This window comes from Passer domesticus, chromosome 17, assembly GCF_036417665.1.
Source record: "Passer domesticus isolate bPasDom1 chromosome 17, bPasDom1.hap1, whole genome shotgun sequence".
Taxonomy (NCBI): Eukaryota; Metazoa; Chordata; class Aves; order Passeriformes; family Passeridae; genus Passer; species Passer domesticus.
This window is the reverse complement of record NC_087490.1, coordinates 2,004,740-2,022,521: the sequence shown is the minus strand read 5'-3', so window position 1 is coordinate 2,022,521 and position 17,782 is coordinate 2,004,740. Positions and strand designations below refer to the sequence as shown.

The 17,782-nt window shown below is 49.2% G+C and overlaps 1 protein-coding gene across 1 annotated transcript in view; it reads left to right on the top strand.

The window, feature by feature from the left end:
- FBXW8 (F-box and WD repeat domain containing 8) overlaps positions 1-17,560 on the top strand; it is a 54,276-nt gene extending 36,716 nt beyond the window's left edge. Inside the window, exons 8-11 of the mRNA XM_064392420.1 lie at positions 6,786-6,913; positions 12,714-12,887; positions 15,286-15,402; positions 16,031-17,560. Coding sequence (XP_064248490.1) covers positions 6,786-6,913; positions 12,714-12,887; positions 15,286-15,402; positions 16,031-16,175 — 564 coding nt within the window. The 3' untranslated portion in view covers positions 16,176-17,560. The remainder of the gene's footprint in view (positions 1-6,785; positions 6,914-12,713; positions 12,888-15,285; positions 15,403-16,030) is intronic.
- Positions 17,561-17,782: the final 222 nt, after the last annotated feature.

The following is a 17,782-nucleotide window of genomic DNA, read 5'->3' as shown; positions in this document are numbered from 1 at the left end:
GGCTGCATGTGCTGAGATCAGCTCTCCTGGGTGCTGCTTGTTCATGCTGTCTCTTCTGCAGCTCTCTGGAGCTGCTGACTGCCTTGTGCTTGAGGAAAGGTGTGCAACCTCACCTGCTGCTCTCAGCAGCCAGTGAAACACTGCCTGGGTTTGCTCCTGCATTTTGTGTTTCCATGGAATTCCTCAGCTGCTTGGAAATGTGAGTGTGTCTAGTGGAATTAACCAGTGATAGTGAGTGAAAACAAATGTTAAATCATAGAATCCCTGAGTGGTTTGGGTTGGAAGGGATCTTAAAGAGCATCCAGTGCCTCCCCTGCCATGGGCAGGGACACCTTCCACTGTCCCAGGCTGCTCCAGGCCCTGTCCAGCCTGGCCTTGGGATCCAGGGGCAGCCACAGCTGCTCTGGACAGCAGTAAATACTCCTTGAAATTGAGTTTCATACTTTACAGGCGTTTTTGGATGGTATATTTAGTTCATGGCTGCTTTATGTGAGCTTTTACACCCTACTTACACCTTATTTTAACTAAAACCCTTCCAACTGAGAAGCTGCATTGTCTTTTCTGGTGTTGGATGTCTCCAGTTCTCATGGAGTTCCAAAGACTTCCATTTTTTTAATCTTAGTTTTTCTTGTTTAAAAAATGTGGGGTATTTCACTTCTGTTGGCCTCCATGACCCTTGTAAAGAGCCCAATTTTCAGGAAATTCATCTTTGTGAACTCTGTTTTCATACCAGTGGAAGGGCAGGGCTTGCTGGTGTCTGAACAGATGGAACTTGCCCAAATGTCTCTCTTTGAGGAGCTGCAGGACTGCAGGGTGTTAGCAGATCTTTGGAGGTGTTGAAAGGTGTTTTAAATACCTTTCTCTTTATAAGCTCTTTGCTATCATGTCAGAGAGGCAAAACTCTCTGAGGAACTGAACTATTACAGGGAAAAGAGACCAGCAGAGACTCCAGAACTTTTCCTTGTCTAAATTTTGCATGATTTCTTGATCAAATGCTCTAAATGACCAGGAATAATTTTGTAAGTTGAAATAAATAAAAGACTAAATAAATAATAAATAAATCAACCCCTTTCTGTTGGCTGACATTAAGGACATTCTGCTTTTTCTCCCCTGTTTGTGCTGTAGTGTGAGTGCCTCAAAAATTGGCACGATGGCTGAGGGAGGTGCCTTAGCTTTGGAAAATACAGCTGCTAGGATGTGCCATGAATATTCCAGGTGATGAAACCGAGGGATTTCATTCACTTTTTAAGGTTCTCTTTGCCTCCCTTCTCCATGGGAGAAGGTTTCCCTCAGGTTGGGGAGCACCTGATCCTGGGCTAGAGGGGTTTTTGAGTGTGTGGGTGGTTCGGTGGGTAAACACAACATCTCCCCACGGGCCCTGGAGCTCTTAGCCCAGGCCCCAGCCACGAGTCAAACGAGCCTGGTGACCCCATTGCAGTCCTAGCAGACATCTGCCCACATCCCAGCCCATCCCAGGCTGGCAGAGCCCCGGGGGCTGGCAGTGCCCAGGGCTGCAGGTGCGTTGGCAGCGCCAGCGCAGCGCTTGGCTCCCCTTCTTGCCACCAGCCTGAAGCCTCACTCTGCAACTCCAGGCACAGAGAAACTTCAAAGGGAAAAGCAAACTCCGCTTGTCTTTAGCTCTGTGTGTGACTCGTGCAGCAGGTGTTGGATGGGGAGGAGCAGGGAGCTGCTTTTCCTGCTGCATTTGCTGGGAGCTGTGCTGCTTTTGGGGTTTCAGGCATCGCCCGGCGCATGCGTCTGCCAGGAAAAGTCACCTTTAGGATGGCATGAAAGTCAATTTTCCACATGCTCAGAGAAGCACTTGTGTTCCCAGCTCCCCACAATGACTTATATCTGGCAAGAACTTGAAAAATAGTCTCTCTGGCCGATTGTCAAAAATTACATCATATTGGAGTAAACTGCTTTTAAATCAAACATCCATTATTCATGGATATTAACTGCTTTTTTATTTATTTATTTTTTTTAACTGGCTGTTTTGTGTTTGATTTACTCTTTTTCTTTCTCTCTGATTGTCTGTCTGTCTCCTTCAGCTGCTCCTTTTAAATCTTAGCTCATCTTGAAATTTATGGAGCCAGAACACTTATCTGTGTGCACAAGTATCAACATGCTGACCTTGCATTTGTTAACAGTCACATTGTTTTTGTTGTTGTTGCAGTGCTATGTGCCATATTTACAGTAGGCAATCCAATACATTTGCACTGGGAAACTGTGCCCTTGGGGCTTGTAAACTTTAAAAATATTCTTGTTTTCCACATCACTTTAGAAATAAAATCCAAACTTGCAGCAGTGTGTACCATATGTTGTGTTTAATTTGATGAGTTCCCCCACAAATGCGTGTTCCTGCTTTTGTAGGTACCCTCTGGATTGAATGGGTTTGACCTGAGCAGAAACCAGATCCCTTTTTATTTATGGTGGGCTTGGAATTTCACAGCCCCTTTTTCATTGGCAATATTTGTGTGTATTCAGGCAATGTTTTTTGTTTTTTTTTTTCCAATTGGCAGAGGGCTGGACAGAAGCAAAGGGGAGAAATATAATTTGAAAACAAATGTAAATTCTGTTCTCAGGCTTGCTGCTTGATCCTCTGCCACTCTGAGCAACTCAGGGTGGTTTTATTTTACTTGAAATGACAGAAACCTCAACCCTGGATGGTTCTTTCTGAAAAAGTGCTTCTGTAATGGATCCTGTGTGTTGTTCAGTGAGGAGAAGGATGTAGGGTTTGAGTGTGGTTTTACAATGTGCTTTTTGCTGATATTTATGATCCTCCCTCCAATACTGCATCGAAATAAGAACCAAATTCAGAAAATAAGAATAATAAGAACCAGCACACAGAGGGATTCACCCAGTTCTGAGACACAGCTCAGTCTCCAGCTGCCCCACACTGTTCCTGTGCACAGGAGGCAGGAATGGGCTGGGAAGGGAGAGGGAAAGGGAGAGGGAAAGGGAAAGCAGCTCTTCCCAGAGCAGGCGTGTGCTGGCTGCCGTCCAGGACAGTGGGATGGACACCCCAGCTCTTGTTGAAAGTACCACAGGCTCTTTGATAACAAGTGCTCAGGGATTTGTTGTTTTAATGTTCTGTCCAAAAAAGACATCTCCAACAACGCAGCATCCCAAAACACCTGCTGGGGTTTTGGCCGTGCATGGAAGAGTTCCATCAGCAGCGTTTCCTTCAGTTCCTTGGTTTTTCTTGGAAGTGTCTCAAGCAGAGTGCATCGACCACGCTTGACCTCACTTAGCAGTGAGATGTAACAAAGCTCACAGCTCAGCTCTTCTGGCTCCAGAGCCTTTAATTCTTTGGGAATTCATTTCAGGCATCTTCCACGAGTTCTTGGACAGCATTTGGAGAGAGTTCCCTGTCCCCAGCACTCTGCAGTTCTGTACCTTTGCCTTTTTCCCGTGCCTGGGCTGGTGCTTTTGCTGGGTTCCTGATGTGTCTGTCCCAGAGGAGCAGCCACAGGCTGAGCCGTGCCCAAGTCACCCAGTAAAGAGGGGAATTAGTCTAATGCACTGCCTTAACAAAGGGGAGACTATGAGCATGAATAATTAATCCCCCCAGTCTGTGGCAGTGGGCTGAAATGAAGTCCCATTTGCTCAGCCTTATTAAAAGAGAGAGAGAGAGGGAGGGATGGTAAAGGTCGTTAAGGGACTTGTAACAGGGAAGGGATCGCCTCCGAGATGGATAATGTGTTTGCTAATCTCTGTGGTCTTTAACTAAACAGAATGCTGGAGGTGCTCTGGCTATTCCTGGCTTGTTGAATTATTAAGCATTCAGGGAGATTGCCTGGCTCTTGGCCAGCAACTTGGACTTTTCATTTGGCCAATGTTAATAGGTGACACTTTTTATTTGGGGCGTTGGATCCCGGTGCTGCCTGCACGGGGTCTTTAATGCTTTTCCTCCCTGAGGTCCCAGAGGGGCCAGGGCTGCTCGTTAGTGTGTTATCCCAGGGTTCTTCATTTCACACCCAAATGCTCTGGTTCACTTCCCTCAGTTCCGTACCTATTAGGTCACTGGGCTTGGGTGTCCATTATAGGATTATAAATACCTTTAAAAGGGTAATCCCTTTGCAGTGTGCATTATAGGATTATAAACCTCCCAGAGATCTTATGCTTTATCTGCCCTTTAACACACAGGCCCTTATTTCAAGTCCCTATTGACCAGGTATTTCCATTCTCTCTCCTTGGCCTTTGTAAGGAAAATCCTTCTTGCCTTGGGATATTACAGGAGAGCTCATCAGAGGTGTTCCAGCAACTTCAGAATTGTCATCAGTGTGCTTTTAAATCCCTGTCTCCAGGAAATTATTATTCAGACGTGAGCATTCTGAGTGCTTTTAGCTTCTTTACTTATCAATTGGTCAGGATAAGGGTTTGAAATTAATTTGCAGGTCATGGAACTGCTCAAGACAGGTTGAATTTTGAGACAGGCAAAACCTGGATACTGAAAATCACAGAGACTCTTCCAATGATGGGACTAATTGGTTAGAAAGACATTTGTGCATGATAAAATTTAAAATAAATTTAAATCAATAACAAGATTGATGGTTAAAATAAACAATCTTTAAAAGAATAGAGATGGACATGAGAAGGAATTGAAGGGGGTAGGAGAAGATGATGCAAGCTTTTCTTCCATTTTTCTGGGTGTGAACCCTTATTTTTTTTTACAGATTCTTAGGTGCAAACACTTTAAATTGCTGGCCACCTGTAAGTTATGTGAGGAGAAATAAGTTTTTTTCCAGTTGCTTTGAGCTTTGCCATGGGGCTGCAGGCAGAGCAAATGTAACCTGGAAAATGTTACATGGGAATCTTTCAGTGCAATTTTTCATTCCAGCCTTTCCTGGCCATGGCTGGATGTTCAAGTATGTATCCTATGTTTATAGCAGAGATGGGAGCTCTGGTCATTTAGATAAATTAATAGGTTATGGATGTTCACTGCAAGTATCAGCCCCAGGGGACTTTTAAGAAAGCAGCTTTTGGCCCTCTCCCCTCTGGAGTTTTAACATCCAGCTGGGAAGGGCCCAACTGGGAGCTGGAATGCATTGCTCCTGACCCTGTCAGTTCTTTCTTAAGCTGAATTCAGCAGTTTATTGTCTTTGTCTTTTGTTCCAAACTTTCCAAGGAGAAGTTTGGGTTGCCAGGCACAGATATTAATTTCCTTTGCACTGAGAACTCTTCGAGGTGCCTTTGCCAGAACATCATTATCTGTGGGTTTGGTTACTGAGCTGTTGGGAGCTGGGCTGAAGTGAGAACAGGCTGTAAACTGGTTTTTACCTCAAACACTAACATTGCCATGCAGTTTGTAGCAGCTTTTTCCTTGGGGTGGAAGTTTAAATTAATTTTTATTTGAATTTAACTTTCATGTCCCAGGTTTTCCAACAAAGGTCATCCTTGCTTTGGGTTTTTGGGTCTTAAGGATGAAAAATGCCATGTTTTTTGAGACAGCTTCACAAAGGACTAATTGGGAAATTATAAATCTTAGGAACACCTAAGGAAGTTGGATGTGGATGTGTTGATCCTAATAGGGAGCTGAAATATGTCTGAATTTGCCTGGGAGAATGGCAGGTGGAAGAAACCTGCAAATTCGCTGTCTCTCTTTGCCCTGTTCCTTGAGATCTTTAAAGCTGCACTTTGGTTGCCCAGAGGCCTCCATCACAGAGTGATCCTCTTCTGCTCTCTTCATTCACCTTTCAGATCTCTGAAATGGCACAGATAGGAAATAAAAAGCCAGGCAGCATCAGTGCTGCTGTTCTGGCCAATGTTGAAATAATCCATCCAGATAGTGCAATATTTATTGAGCTGCACGTGGCTATCATCAGCAAATTAGAAGTAAAGAATATTGATGTGACGTTGACATGGCCATGCTGATGTTGCCATGGAAGCTGTGGGGTTCTTCTGATGTTTTAAATACCATTAACTCTTCTCATAGTCACAAGGTTTCTTTTCATTTCAACAAGCATCACCATGAAATTTAATCATGTTTATGAAGTTATATAAAGCCAGGTGCAGCACTGAGCTCCACTGGGCTTTGACCAGTGCATTTTTCTGTTTCTAAAAATATTTGTTCTCCTAAATTGAAAGGCCCAAGCAGACAGATCTGATCTGGCCCCACAGGAAGGACAGCAAACATGATTAAACTGATTGAGGAGAGGAGTGGGAACGGACAGGAACAACTCGTGCTTCTCATCCAGGCTCTGGTTGAATCATCTCAGATGCTGCCTGAAATCAGAGTTGTTTTTCTGCCTTTCCCATCTGAGCTGCCACTTCAGATGTGACATTTCTCTGTGTGTGTGTGTGTGTGTGTGTGTGTGTGTGTGTGTGTGAGGGCACCCAGGCTGTGCTCAGCTCTGTCCTGCAGTTCCTGCTGCACTTGACCAGATCTGCCTCTCACTGTCCATCTGTCCAGAGCTCCTCGGGGCTGGTGCTGTTTGCTTTTACTGCTCTCTCAAACACTAAAATTGATGAGGAAACCCTTTGCTTTTCCTGTAACCCCAGAGATTTCCCCTGTGTGGTTTGCCTGAGAGCTGTGCCTGGCCACTCTGGGGGTGCATCCCTGCTTGTTGCTGGATCCCACTGGGAAACCTGAATTCCTTATTTCTGAGGGTGTCATTGCCTTTCTTCACAGGGGTGGGTCTGTCTCTTGGTTCTGTTTTACACATCAAGAAACAAACCCTGCAGAACACCTCAGGTGGTCACAGCTCTGCTTTGTGGGGCAGCAAAGCGTTGTCGTGGTGCTCCTGCTGAATTGATGTGGTGTTTTATTCCCTCTCTGCCAGATCCTCCTTTACAACCTGGAAACAAACCAGTGTGTGACCAAGGTGGGCAACTCCATAGGTGACTTCTCATGTGTCAACCTCCACAGCAGCCCCCCCAACATGCTGGTGGCAGGCAACAAGGACAGAAGGTGAGTGATCCCCAGCTCCCTGTCCTACATCTGGCCCTGCTGGAATTGCTTTCTCCTGTTGTGTTTCCATGAAGTTGAGGAACAAACTATTAGGTAATAGTTGGATGTGGCTGTCAGTGTGCTTTGTCTGGGAAGCTCCATGGGAAGAGGAGCTTTCTGAGCCATTTGGTGGAGGCAGTTGGTGCACAGCCCAGCGAGACCACTTGGAATCTCTTCCACCTCCCCACCGCCACCCGCAAAATGAGTTTGGCATTTAAGAGCTCACTTTCTGATATTAAAAAAATAACCTAAGGGATGAATCATGGAGGATGAGATGGGCCCTGCTGCCAAATGATGTCAAAAGTGTATTTCGGAACACTGTGATGTCCCTCAGGTGACAGAGAAAAAAAGAGACTTTCATATGAACAGATTCCAGCTTCTATTTAGCTGATTAGCAGCTTTCTCTTTAGCTCCTTGGCTTGGGGAGTAGGATTTTCCCAGCTCAGTGTCTGCTGCCAGGAATGGCCGCGCTGGGAATAGGCAGTGCAAAAGGATTAAAGTGCTTAAAAAGACCCTTTGAGTCCAATTTTTAGATTTCCTTTTTTTGGCGAGTCGTTTGTGGGGTCTGATCCAGTGCACCAAAGGAGATGTGGGATGGCCAGGAGCCAGTCTCTAATGGCTCCTGCTTCCTTCCCTCCTCCTTTCCACACTGGGCACCAGGCTGCAGGTGGTGCTCTGCTCTGGTGCTGGGATCAGATTGGAAGGCGGGCACTTCCCTCTGCCAAATCCCAGACCTCTGTCCCGCCAGTGCAGCAGCTTGCAAAAATGATTATTTTGTCAAACAGCTTTTTTTTTTCTTTCCTGGAGAATAGGGAGCGTGAGCAAGCCTCACACTTTCTCAGCAAGGAGGATAAAGGAAATAGCTGAAGTTTGACAAGTGGAATTGAATCCCTGGGAGGTTTTTCCCCTCTAAAAGCAGATAATTGATTTTCCAAAGCACCCCAGTAAAGTAAGCTCCAGTTTTAATCTCCTGCACGATGACGGGAGAGGAGCTGGAGTTGATATCCCTCCCCTTTATAGCAGAGGGGATGCCTGTGCCCTTCCCCTCCAGGAAGCTTTGGGGGTTCTCAGCTTTAGCACTGGCTGAGTTCAGGGGGTTGGATGTCACTGAACAGCAAGGAGTTAGGGATGAAGTTGGGAAGGTAAGTTTGGCATCCAGCGGGAGGAGCAGAGCATCTCAGAGGTCACATCCTCCTGTGATGCTGCAGGAAGGTGCTGGGCATCCACAGGTGGAACGAGACTGGAATCTCCACAGCCACATTATGGAGTGAGTTTATGAAACAGGGACCTTGCCCTGGGAGCTCAGGCTGCTGCTGGCCAGACAGAGCAGTTACTGCTTGAATTGAATACAGCCATTTCCCAGTTTCACCTGAATCTACCTTTCTTTTACTCAAAACCATGATTTTGAAAAGTAATACTCACAAAATGGTTTTGGTAGGACCTGTAAAATCTGTCTTTCCCTGTGAAATTCCTGCTGAAGCACTGCTGATTGATTTGATTCCTGAGCTGTGCTTTGCTCTGGCAAGAGGCCTCCTCTCCTAGCAGGGAGCTGTGCTGATCCTGCTTTGCCTTGGTGGGAGCTGGGCTGGAGAGGAGTGTTGGGAAAGCAAACATATGGCAAACCCAGAAAGGTGTGGATCCAAACGTGTTCCAGGCTCTCCTGAAGGCCAGGCAGCTCACTCCCAAGGCAGTCTGACAGAGGGGCCAAGCCTGGCCTGCAGAACACCTCCCTGGAGCTGGGATGAGCCCGAAGCGCTCCCACTGAGCCCAGCTGTCCGGGCAGGACGTGCTGGGCCAGCTCTGTGTTACAGCACCACGTGGGATTGGCAAAACATTGTTCCTTTTCCTCCTTAAGGCACATCTGAGCAGCCAGGTGTGCCTCTGGCTCTCCCAGGGGTGTGCCAGCATGGACACCTGAGAGCTGGGTGCTTCCTCACGGGATGAGCAGGGCTCGCTCAGATCCCAGCTTCCAGCTGTGCTTTCCAAACAGGAGCAGCTCTGCTTGCTGGGAGAGCACACACAGGAGAGTGGGGAGAGCTGCAGGAGGGAGCCCTTCCAAACACCCCATCCTCCCCCAGGCTGGAGCCAGAGCTCCTCTGTGCTGGAGCTGGGAGGGAGCAATCCTTGCCCCTCACTCTGTGGCACGGGCTGTTGCACATGGAGCGTTCTCCAGCGTGTTCTCCTCCTTGTCAGATGGATGCTGCTCTGCTGGAGCTCTGGCCTGCTCTGCTGCCTTGTCTCAGGCCCTGAAATGTGTTCTTTGTAAAATCATATGATGCAATCTCGGCTGGAGAAGGGCAGAGGAAGGACTTGCAGCACCATTAGCATCGTAGCAGGGGTATGGAATGAAGTACAGTTAATGTGTTGGAACAAGTGTGTTTTGGCTTTTTCTGGGATTAATGTGTACCTGATGGGTTTGTTCCTGATGGCCATCAGCTGGGAGGAACTTGCTCTGGCTTCTTCTCAAGCCTGAGATCAGTGTTTCCCTTTTCCTTCTGTTTTCACTTGCTGCATTTTTTGTTTATTCATGTACTTTGCTTTATCTGTTAATCTTGATAAATAAGGATCAAACCCCACACTCCTTTGTGATATGAGCTGGGTTTAAAACTTAACACCATTAGCTCTAACTGGTATTGTGGCCTTGTGGCAGTGCTTGGAATCCTAAGGTCTTTGTCTGTAGTTCTGCTTCTGTCTGAGTCTTCAGTTTCTTTCTCTTCAAAATGTCTGGGTGGTCTGTAATGTCCGAAAATCAGATGTACCTAAAAACTGGCCACAGTTTTTGAAGTAAAGCAGATCCTGGTTGCTGGGTGCTTGCTTTGAATATTGGTAATTAAGTCAAGGGTAAGAACCTGTAATTCCCTTTCTTGTCTTTTGAATTGTCACACATAAAATCTCCTCTGAAATCTTTGCAACAATAATCCTTTCCTTGATCGATCCTGGTAATAATATCACCCCTGGTCCATAGTGGATGAGGGCATGTACCAGGGCTGGGTTAGCAGTGTGTCCAAACTGGGTGTTCCATGCCTCCTGGCATTGCTGATGCTTTGGGAGGCACAGAGAGAGGAGCTTTATCCAAATTCCACTTTTATTTTATATCATAACTCATAGAATCATGGAATGGTTGGGGAGGGACCTTAAAGCCCATCCAGTGCCACCCCTGCCATGGCAGGGACACCTTCCACTGGCCCAGGCTGCTCCAAGCCCCAGTGTCCAGCCTGGCCTTGGGCACTGCCAGGGATCCAGGGGCAGCCACAGCTGCTCTGGGCACCCTGTGCCAGGGCCTGCCCACCCTCCCAGGGAACAATTCCTAATTCCCAATATCCCATCCATCCCTGCCCTCTGGCAGTGGGAGCCATTCCCTGTGTCCTGTCCCTCCATCCCTTGTCCCCAGTCCCTCTCCAGCTCTCCTGGAGCCCCTTCAGGCCCTGCAAGGGGCTCTGAGCTCTCCCTGGAGCCTTCTCCTCTCCAGGTGAGCACCCCCAGCTCTCCCAGCCTGGCTCCAGAGCAGAGGGGCTCCAGCCCTTGGAGCATCTCTGGTGCCTCCTCTGGACTCTCCAGCAGCTCCAGGTCCCTCCTGTGCTGAGACCCCAGAGCCCTCTTTAGGTCCTAAAACCTGCAAAGACTCAGAGAGGTCCTGTGTGGTGGGGAAATCTGCCTGAAAAAGATCTTTGATCGCAGAAGTCAGGGTGAAAATTCAGTGGTGAGGAGGTTGTGCCTCACTGGTTTTCCAGCTGTGGCTCTGCTGCTGTCCCAGATGTGTTTCCATAACCCCAAATCCTTGTGCTGTCAGAACCTGTCATTGGTGAGACAGTCACAACCCAGAGAAGGACACCGTGCATTTCAGAGGGCTTCTCTCTGTTTATTCCAGCAGAATGCTCTTTTATACCTTCTCAGAAAGTTTATATTTATTCATTGGCCACAACAATTCCACACAGTGCTCACTGGCACAGAGTGCTCTCACTGCTGTTGTCAGCCATGTCCAACTGCAGGCCCCCCTCGTTTATCTTTTCTTCTTTCCAGTTTCCATGTCAACGACCTTGACAGGATTCCTTTAAGGGACTCTTAGCACCTCTTCTCCAGCTGACTCTCTCTGGCTCACACAGCAGCTTCAGGAGGAGCTGCATGTCCAGAGCTGTCTTTATGAGTCCAGGGGTTGAGCTAGCAATGCAGCTAAGATAGTGAAAAATAGATATATATTTTAATTAAGAGCTTAAATTCATTTAGGGGCTAAGTTAGAAATGTAGTTAGCAAAGATTATATAGAGCTTAACAAGGAAATTAATTGAATAACTGAAACAAGGTTGGGAATAACAGGTGATATATGGAGTATTGTAAGAGTGCAGAAATCATAAATATTGACTTCTGAGAATGAGAGGAGGTTTGGACTGTGACCAGCAGGCCAAGGAGCCCTGCCAGCTTGACACAGGTGAAGAGTTTAGCATGAGGAAGAGGTCTTACTTCCTCTTCAGAAGCCCACCGACCCAGTTAAAGGGGACAATTGCACAGACATAATGGACATTCAGCTAATTATAATACCAATTGAGAGTTAATGTTTATGTAAAAAGAATTGTAGAAAGCATCCTGGAAACCATCTGAATATGTAAAACCTTCTTGGATAAATAGAGAGCAGGAGTTTGTGACTCTTTGCGCATGGCTCTGGGAGGTTACTCCCCATGTGTCCAGCCTGTAATAAATACTCACAGATTCACAGGTTCATTGGGTTGGAAGAGACCTTCAAGATCATCGAGTCCAGCCCAGCCCCAGCATCTCACCTAAACCCTGGCCCCCAGTGCCACATCCAGGCTTTGTTAAACACACCCAGGGATGGTGACTCCACCACCTCCCTGGGCAGCCATTCCAGAACTTTATCACCCTTTCTGTAAAAACTTTTTCCTAATATCCAACCTATGTTTCCCTTGGTGCAACTGGAGGCTGTGTGCTCTGGTTGTGTCAGTGCTGCCTGGAGAAAGAGCCCAACCCCACCTGAGCACAGCCACCTTTCAGGAGCTGTGCAGAGTGATAAGGTCACCTCTGAGTCTCCTTTTCTCCAGGCTGAGCACCCCCAGCTCCCTCAGTGGTTCCTCTCAGGGTTTGTGTTCCCAGCCCCTCTCCAGCCTCGTTGCCCCCTCTGGATGTGCTCAAGTGTCCCCAGGTCCTTCCCAAACTGAGGGGCCAGAGCTGGGCACAGCACTCGAGGTGTGCCCTCACCAGTGCCACATACAGGGGAAGAATGACCTCCCTAGTTCTGCTGGCCACACTATTCCTGACACAGGCCAGGAGCCATTGGCCTTCTTGGCCACCAGGGCACACTGCTGGCTCATGTCCAGCCGGCTGTGTGCCAGTGCCCCCAGGTCCCTTTCCACCTGAGCACTGTCCAGCCACACCATCCCCAGCCTAGAATGTTGCAGGGGGTTATTGTGACCAAAATGCAGGACTTGGCACTTGGACTTGTTAAACTTCATCTTATTGGGCTCTGCCCATCCCTCCAACCATTCCAGGTCTCCCTGCAGAGCCCTCCCACCTTCCAACTGATGCACACACGCTCCCAGCTTAGTGCTGACTGCAGATTTACTAATGAAAGACTCAATCCCCTTATCCATGTGCTCAATAAAAATATTGAACCGAGCTGGCCCCAGCACAGAGCCCTGAGGGACAGCACTGGTGCCTGGACACAGCGCTGCTCCTCGGCTCTCTGGGCCGGCCATGCAGCCGGTTCTGGGTGGATTAGCTGAAGAGTTTGTGCCTGGTTTCTGTGTTGGCAGGGTGAGGGTGTTCGACGTGCGGCGCGGCGAGGCCGTGTGCTCCCTGCACGGGCACCAGCTGGGCGTGCGCGCCGTGCAGATGGACGAGTGGAAGGTGGTGAGCGGAGGGGAGGAGGGCCTGGTGTGCGTGTGGGACCAGCGCATGGCCACCAGGCTCTGGGAGATGCACGCCAGGTAACCGGGGCTGCAGGGGCTGCAGGGAGGGCGTGGTGCTGGGTTTTGGGGGGGTTCTGTGTGCTTTGGGGACAGGGTGTGTCCTCACATGGAGCCCTGTGTGTTTCTGAGGGGCCCTTTACTGATGGTGCCTTGTGAGGCTAGAGACTAGACACAGCTAAAGGATAAAGCAGGGATTTATTCAAAGGATCTCCTCAATAGATCCACCTTGGGTAGCACAAGAGCCCAGCCAGGGCTGCACCCAAGGTGAGCCCAAAATGGTCACAAAATGACAGCTGGTCATCAGGGTCTCTCACTCTGATCAGTTCTACTCCATTTGCATATCAGACAATTACAGCTCCAGCCCATGCAGTCCCATCCTGCTTTTCTCTCTTCAGCCCATGTTGTTTGTGCTCTTGGGCCTGAGATTTGGATCATTTGTTCTTGGTGCCCAGCTGAAGCAGGAATTGTTTTGTCTCCCTGCTCTGTGCAGAGAGCTCAGCATCCCATGATATGAAGCCCAGACCCACACACAGAGTCTGAAAAATAGAAAAGCTCAAACCTGAGGCATCACTGTCATGGCCTGTCAGCATTTTTACTCATTAGCTGAGTGTTCCAGTTGGTGTTGGGGAGCAGGGAAGTTGTTTCCCCTGGATTTTCCATGAAGTTCAGTCAGTGACTTCTCCCTGCTCTATCCCCAACCTCTGTTTAGTTGTGGAACCTTGGGTTTGATGTGCTGGACTGGCTGTTTTGAGAGGAACTGGTTCTGGCTGTCCCCATCCAGTGCATCCATCACAGTCCCTGGGCTTCTGTTCACCTCCTCCACACATTCCTTTAGTGGTGAGGACCAAAGCACTTAAACTCATTTAAATATTGAAATACCAGTTTGTACTGAGCACAAGGAGCACAGTACTGAAAGTACGAGCAGAGATCAGCATCCTGGAGCTGACACTTTGTACAGCTAAGTGAAGATCTCCTGATCAAAGCACAATTCCCAGGCTTTGTCTGGGTAAAGACTCAAGGGTTTAGCCCCTTGTAAGTCTGAGTAATATCCATAAGATGAACAGATAAATCCTGATTTCGTTTTTTTATTATTATTAGTTTTAATGCATCTTCCCCAAAGAGGAGCTAGATGAGGTATTTACAGCCAGGAAAGTTCAAGCTGGAGTTGTCATTGATTAATAGCAGGTATCACTTTGTGTGTTGACCCTGGGAATGATAAAGCCTGTTGTGATGTGGCTGATGCATTAAGGACAATATTCCATTGATTGTCTCCTTGGCATGTTCATTAGTGCTGCTCCAGGAGCAGGGCAGCAGGGCAGGGCTGAGCTCGGGGATGTGCTCCAAGTGAAACCATTAGATTAAACAGGTAGAAAACAGTGTTTAATCTATAGAGCAATCAGAAGGATCACTTCCATCAAAAGGCTTTCCTAGATAAGGTGTGTGCTGTTATCCCTGCCTGTGGCCCCCTGCCAGGAATGGAAAACAGGAGCAGGAGCTGAGGGAGGTGACAGGAGACACATTTGGGGTGTGGAGATGAGCCATCCTCAGCTGAGCAGAGAATTGATTCCTGCTTTAGCACAAAGTGCTGCTCCTGGGTTTGGGCTCAGTTATTCACCTGTGGGAGGGAAAGGAGTGAGGACCTGCCTTGAGTGTCCAGAGGAGGGACATGGGGATGGGGAAGGGTCTGGAGGAGCAGCTGAGGGCACTGGGAAGGTTCAGCTGGAGCAGAGGAGCCTGGGCTCAGAGCTGCTCAGGGGCTGCAGCTCCTCCCGAGGGCAGCTCCGATCCCTGCTCTGGGACAGGGACAGGAGCCAGGGAATGGCTGCAGGGCCAGGGCAGCTCAGGTTGAGCTCAGGGAAAGGCTCTTCCCCCAGAGGGTGCTGGCACTGCCCAGGCTCCCCAGGGAATGGGCACGGCCCCGAGGCTGCCAGAGCTCCAGGAGCCTTTGGACAGCACTGCCAGGGATGGACAGGGTGGGGTTGTTGGGGGTCTGGGCAGGACAGGGGCTGGATCCATGATCCCTGGGGGTCCTTCCCCACTCCATGGCTCTTAGCTCGTGCATTTCTAAACCAGCTCAGTGCAGGGGGTGTGGGGTGTCCTTCCCCTTTTTTTGCCAGCCCAGCCCGGCCCGGCCCAGCCCAGCCCGGCCCAGCCCATCCATCCCTCTGGCCGCTGCCGTGCCAGCTTTCCAGCAGCACTTTCCGGCCTCCCCGTGTGTTCTGAGAAGAGCCCACTAGATGGGGATAGAAGATGAGGGATGTGCTCCGGGCTGGAGGAGCCAGGAGTGCCGTTTGCTCCCTCTGGCCGCTGATTTCAGCCACTCCGGGTTCCATCCAAAGCCAGTCCTTCCCAGCACTCGGGTTTTGGGAGTCCGGTGCAGGTGGTCGCTCACCCCGTGCTCTGGGCTGTTTTCCAGGCATCCAGTGCGCCACGTGTGGTTCAATTCCCACAGCCTGATCACTGCCAACATCCCCGAGGAGAAGAACCCCCGAGGCTCCAGCATCACCGAGGACGACCCCAGCTTGCACCGAAAGTGAGAAACCAGCCCTCAGCAATGTGCTTTGTTCTTAAATAGCACCCTGAGCACCTGAGTCATCACCCAGAGCGCTTACGGAGAGGGTATAGCAGCAGAAAAATAAAATTTTAAAAAGTTTTAAGGGTACGGTTTATAAAACAAGCGATGAATTGGCTCTTGATTTGCTTGAGCACAAAAAAAAGCTTTTTTTTTCTCAGCAGGGAAACATAAAGTCCACTGAAGCCAGGCAGGGAATGCAGCCCTCTCCATGCTCGAAGTATTAGTAATGCTGCCTCCTCCTAAAGGAAAACTACTGGCATTTGAGCTGCAGGTTTTGGTATTTGCATCTCAAATGGCTGTTAGTGCTAATTGAACTATCAAATACCAATGTATTTATCTTCCCCCGTGCTGGAGAGCCCGGAGATGTTCCAGCAGATGACAGTCACGTCTCTGCGGGGCTGGAGGCAATGATTCAGCAGCGCTGGGAGGATCCTGCCGGGAGCAGCAGGGAGCTCTCCCTGCTCAAGGGCTCAGCCTCCCGCACAGGGGATGGGGTTCATCCAGCTCCTGCAGCATCCCCTCTCCATTCCGTGGGGTTTACAGTGATTCCCGCTGAGCTGAGGCGGTGTGTCTGGTTGTTTTGCAGGTACCGAGGGGTCATTTATTCCTACGAGTTCTCCGTGGACCAGCTGGCCGTGGACAGCGTCCTCCCCATCTGCCGCTCCTCCTACGACGAGGTGTCCGGTTACAACTACAACATCGGCCTGGCAATGCCCTACGACAGCATCTAGGGCCCTGCTGGGCTCTGGGCCAGCCAGGACGAGGGAAATCCTGTGGGACAAGGGAAATCCGTGTGGGACAAGCACCCAGGAGCTGGGTGGGCTGCAGAAAGCCCGGGGATGTGAACCAAGGAGAGCAGGGCTGCCCTGGAGCACCCTGCTGCAGTGTGTCACTCTGGACGTGTCCAGAGGTCTGGCCTGGGGAGTGGAGAGGCTGAGGAGGGAAAGGGAGCACTGCAGGGTGAGCAAAAACATTCCTGCTGCTTGTGGGAAAGATGCTGCAGGCCCCATCCTGGTCAGAAGCCAGAGTGGGACTCTGAAGGGGTGGGAGCTCTCTGAGGAGTTCTTGCCTACCCCAAGAGGGAAAAAAAATCACCAAGAACTTGGAAAAAGCATGTGCTGAGCCACATGTTTGAAATGTCTGTCGTGGCACTGAGCTGCTCGTTCTTGTTTTCCTTGGATGTGCCTGGGAACAGGACAGCAGGACCATGCACAAAAGGTTACAGTGGCTGGGAGAGGAATTGGGATGGAGGGAGGGAGGGGAAGGTTCCCTAGGCCAGGCTGGATGCTTGGGAACTCATCAGGGCACACACACATCGAAATTATCTTAGAATAAATTATTTTTTTAATTCTTTAAAATCCTGGATCAAATGTTTTCTAATTGTATGTTTACATCTGTCTGTGGAATTTTGTTCCTGAGCCTTTTAGGGTGAGCTGACCCCTGTTCACTGGGACAAAGGGCTGGCTCAGGCTGTCAGGTGTGTTGTTGTCTGGATTTTGCTGTCCTTCCACAGCACCTGGAGGGTTTTCAGTGCTGTCCTTGCTTCCAGGCTGGGAATTGATCATGGAACAGAAGGGATGAGGTGGCCACAGTGCCCTCCCTGAGCCCCAGAGCTGTGGGGCAGGAGGTTCTGTTCAGGTGGAAATGAGGAGTGAGGCTTTACCTTAAGCCCAGGTAGCACTGACAGACAGGTAAAACCAGTCTGGGGAACAAAAGCTCCAGTCCTGCATGGATCTTTTTACTGATTTAAAATGATTTTATTGTGATTTGCCCTTGTAAACTTACTGATGCAAGCCAAAGCTGTGTCAGTTCTGTTTAAGTTGAGGTTAAGTTTTAACTTACACCTTTTCTCCTGGGTTAATGGAATCAGTGTGAGGTGAGGGAGGTGGAGGAATGTGCCCAGACCTGCAGGAGAGGGCTGGGCTGGCACTGAGGCAGCCCTGCAGACAGCTGATTTCACTGCTTTGCCTTCTGTGGCTCGGGGTGTTTCCCATCACCCCTAGGCCAAAATGTCACATTTTAGGTTTTTAAGTCACCTTTTTCCATGTGATAGATACACAGAAAGTGCAAGGGGCAAAGCCATTCTGTCTGACCAATAAATTAAATCTTTCATAAAGCTTTGGTCTATCTTTTTATTATTCCCCCACACTTCTGGGAAGCCAGCTCCCTCCCTCCGTTCCTGGAAGAGCAGGAAGTGTCATGGATGCACAGTTTGGACAAGAGTTCAGCTGAAACCTGACAAATAAATCGCGGTTTCTGTAGCACAGATGACTTCGGGGTTGCTCCAGCGATGTGCTGAGCAGGGAGAGCTCCCGGCCCATTGTTGTCCCTTGCCCTT